This window comes from Sesamum indicum, linkage group LG5 (assembly GCF_000512975.1).
Source record: "Sesamum indicum cultivar Zhongzhi No. 13 linkage group LG5, S_indicum_v1.0, whole genome shotgun sequence".
In the NCBI taxonomy this organism is placed as follows: Eukaryota; Viridiplantae; Streptophyta; class Magnoliopsida; order Lamiales; family Pedaliaceae; genus Sesamum; species Sesamum indicum.
The window spans coordinates 6,674,616-6,677,546 of NC_026149.1; the positions used below are offsets into that span (position 1 = coordinate 6,674,616).

At 39.0% G+C, this 2,931-nt stretch overlaps 1 protein-coding gene across 1 annotated transcript; it reads right to left on the bottom strand.

Moving 5' to 3' along the window:
- LOC105162214 (berberine bridge enzyme-like 18) lies at positions 1–1,858 on the bottom strand. Its single transcript, XM_011080207.2, has one exon. It carries the CDS (start codon positions 1,819–1,821, stop codon positions 208–210), a length of 1,614 nt encoding a protein of 537 aa, XP_011078509.1. The 5' UTR covers positions 1,822–1,858; the 3' UTR covers positions 1–207.

Genomic DNA, 2,931 nt, shown 5'->3' on the forward strand with positions numbered 1-2,931 from the left:
TTGACAAAATCACAGAGTTTATTTTCACCAATGAATCAATTTATTAGTACAATATCATGACAGGAAAAACAAATCATTATGCTACAAATGACACCAAATATCTACTACAATGCCTTATTCGCATACAAATACTATATATAACGAAATCAAATGAAGGGAAGCGTATTTAGATGTATATGTTTATAAAACCATGTCCCGGATGTAATCTTAGTCATCTTTCTTTGTCCACCTTGGGGGAATGCTCTGTTCATTCCTAAAGAAATTCTTAGGATCGACAGCAGTTTTCACCCTAACCAATCGATCGAAATTGTTTTTGAAGTACTTGATGCCCCAAACACTTGCTCGTTCATAACTTATCTTCCCTTCATTGTTATTCACTCCAATGTCGAGATCTCTATAATTGATGTATGCTGCCCTTGGGAACCTGGAAACGTAAGGAGCCATGTAACTGTAAAGCCTCCTAATCCAACTTATGTATCGGTCGGAATTTTGAGCCTCTTCTTCTTCCCAGTACACCAGATGTTGGATTTTGTACAAATTACCAGCCCTATGAGGAAATGGAATTGCGGATTCAGAAATTTCATCCATTCTTCCACCGTATGGGCTTAAGATGACCTCGGCCTCCTCGGCTTCGGGTTCATAGAACAGTCTCCAAATGCCTTCAAGCCCATATTCGGGAATGGGTTTCTGTACATAATCGGCTTTTGCTTTGAAGTATCTTACGTTGGGTTGTGTCCTATTCAACAAAACTTCACGTGATTCTATGGGGAACCCGGCAAAATACAAGATGGATTGGATCCAACTCATTTCCATGCAGTCTTCTCTTAGCAAGCCCAATTCAGGGAAACTTTCTTGCATCAATGGGAGCAATTTGTCGATCCCGCCAAGGAAAATTGAATTAAAGGAAGCACGAACAGTCATGTTCCTTCCATCCTGGTTGGAATTCACCCTTCTTACGAGGATTCTGATGAACAAATTTGGGTCGAACCTATGTGCAATGTATTGCCAGCGATGGATGAGTTGAGTGGCATTTTGTTCCAAAGTCTTGTCGATTGTAAAAACAGTGACTCTTTCTGGAACATCCACTAATTGTACTTTCCACGCTAGAATGACACCGAAACTGGCACCTCCACCACCTCGAATGGCCCAGAATAAGTCCTCACCCATCGACTCTCTGTCGAGAATCCTGCCATTAACGTCTATTATTCTTGCATCAATAACATTATCTGCAGCCAAGCCGTATTTCCTGAGCAATATGCCGTAGCCTCCTCCACTGATGTGGCCACCAACACCAACAGTTGGGCAAACACCAGCTGGAAACCCTAGTATTGGGCTTTTCTCCGCGATCCTATAATATAACGAGCCAATGGTTGCACCAGCTCCAATCCATGCAGTTTTGTGCTCAGCATCAACTGTTACTTCACTAAGGTTGATCAAATCAATGATCACGAATGGGACTTCAGATACATAAGACAGTCCCTCGTAGTCATGCCCACCACTTCTAGTTCTAATTTGCATGTCATTTTCTTTGGCACAATAGACGACAGGCGGTATGTGGGATTCGTGCTCCGGAGTTATGATCACTAGAGGTTTTGGGGTGGATTGCGACGTGAATCTCAGGTTTTGAATCGAAAATCGCAGGATGGAGGCGTAAGATGAGTTGGCTGGGGTGTACACAACCCTCGAAATGGAGGTGTAGTTATGAAACTCTTCGGAGAGGCATTCGAGAAAATCATCGTGGTCGTCAGCAGAAGCTGCCGACGAGCACGAAAAGATAACAAAAAGAATGAAGAAAAGAGTGGAAATGGATGGAGTCTTCATGATTTTGAGATTTTGTAGTTTGTGTTTTGGGAGCAGAATTGCGCTCTATTTATAATGCAACATACTGAGGGGGAACTGAGCAAACTTGTTGCAATTTGAAGTTGGAAATGTGAACGTCATGAGCTAAAATCCTGTGACTTTTATTGTCGATGACTAGACCATAATTCAAGAACATTATCTAGATTGAAAATAACTCGTCCGCAGATGCATTTCTTTGAACATCATTCTTTTCCCCATGAACAAAAATAGATAGCAGCCATGATTATATATATATAAAAGCAAGTTTAGATAGCAGCCACATGATTATATATATAATAGCAAGTTTGTATATTTCAAGTGGATATATATTTGTTATATATATGTGTGTGTGTGGAAATGAGGTTGTTTTTTTTGGATGTTGTTTCACGGAAGCCTTTGATTTTTCACAAAAGTCGTAAATAATCTAGGGTTAATTGATCGTTTCAAAGTCGCATGTTTGACACTTTCGGTCCATTAAATATGGTACAGCTTCTGTAATGAAATTTAAGCTCCCGCGTGTACGAAATCACAAAATATCTGTCCTATATATCTGATGATGTCAAAGAGACGACTAATTGTAGGTACATGAATTATAATGTTTAATTATGATTAATAACATATAGTTTAATTATGATTAATTTCATGATTAATAACATATAGTTTAATTATGATTAATTTCATGATTAATAACATATAGTCGTAGTAAATAGTTACTATCTGTCTGTCTGTGGACAGGTATTATCATATTTAGACTCGAATTCAATAAAGGCTTAAAGGCAATTTTCGTTCCCTAATTTCAGGTCATTCTCGTTTTAGTCCCCTAAGTTATTAGGGTTCCATTTTGGTCTCGTAAAACTAAAAAAATCTCAATTATGGTACAAATTTTATCGGAAAGTTGAGTCACTCGCCGGAAAAAGTCACATGTCAGGCATGTGACTTTTTAAACTGGGGCTTGCATTGTGATTGGCTGAAAAATATGATGTGGTGAAGACATGGCCTAAAGTCAGGGGACTAAAACGAGAATGTCCTGAAATTAGGGGATGAAAATTGCCTTTAAACCTTTTATTTTCAGCCAATCACAATGCAACCCCA

Excerpts from the sequence above, each read along its gene's own strand:
- LOC105162214 (XM_011080207.2), bottom strand. The coding sequence starts at position 1,821 with ATGAAGACTCCATCCATTTCCACTCTTTTCTTCATTCTTTTTGTTATC.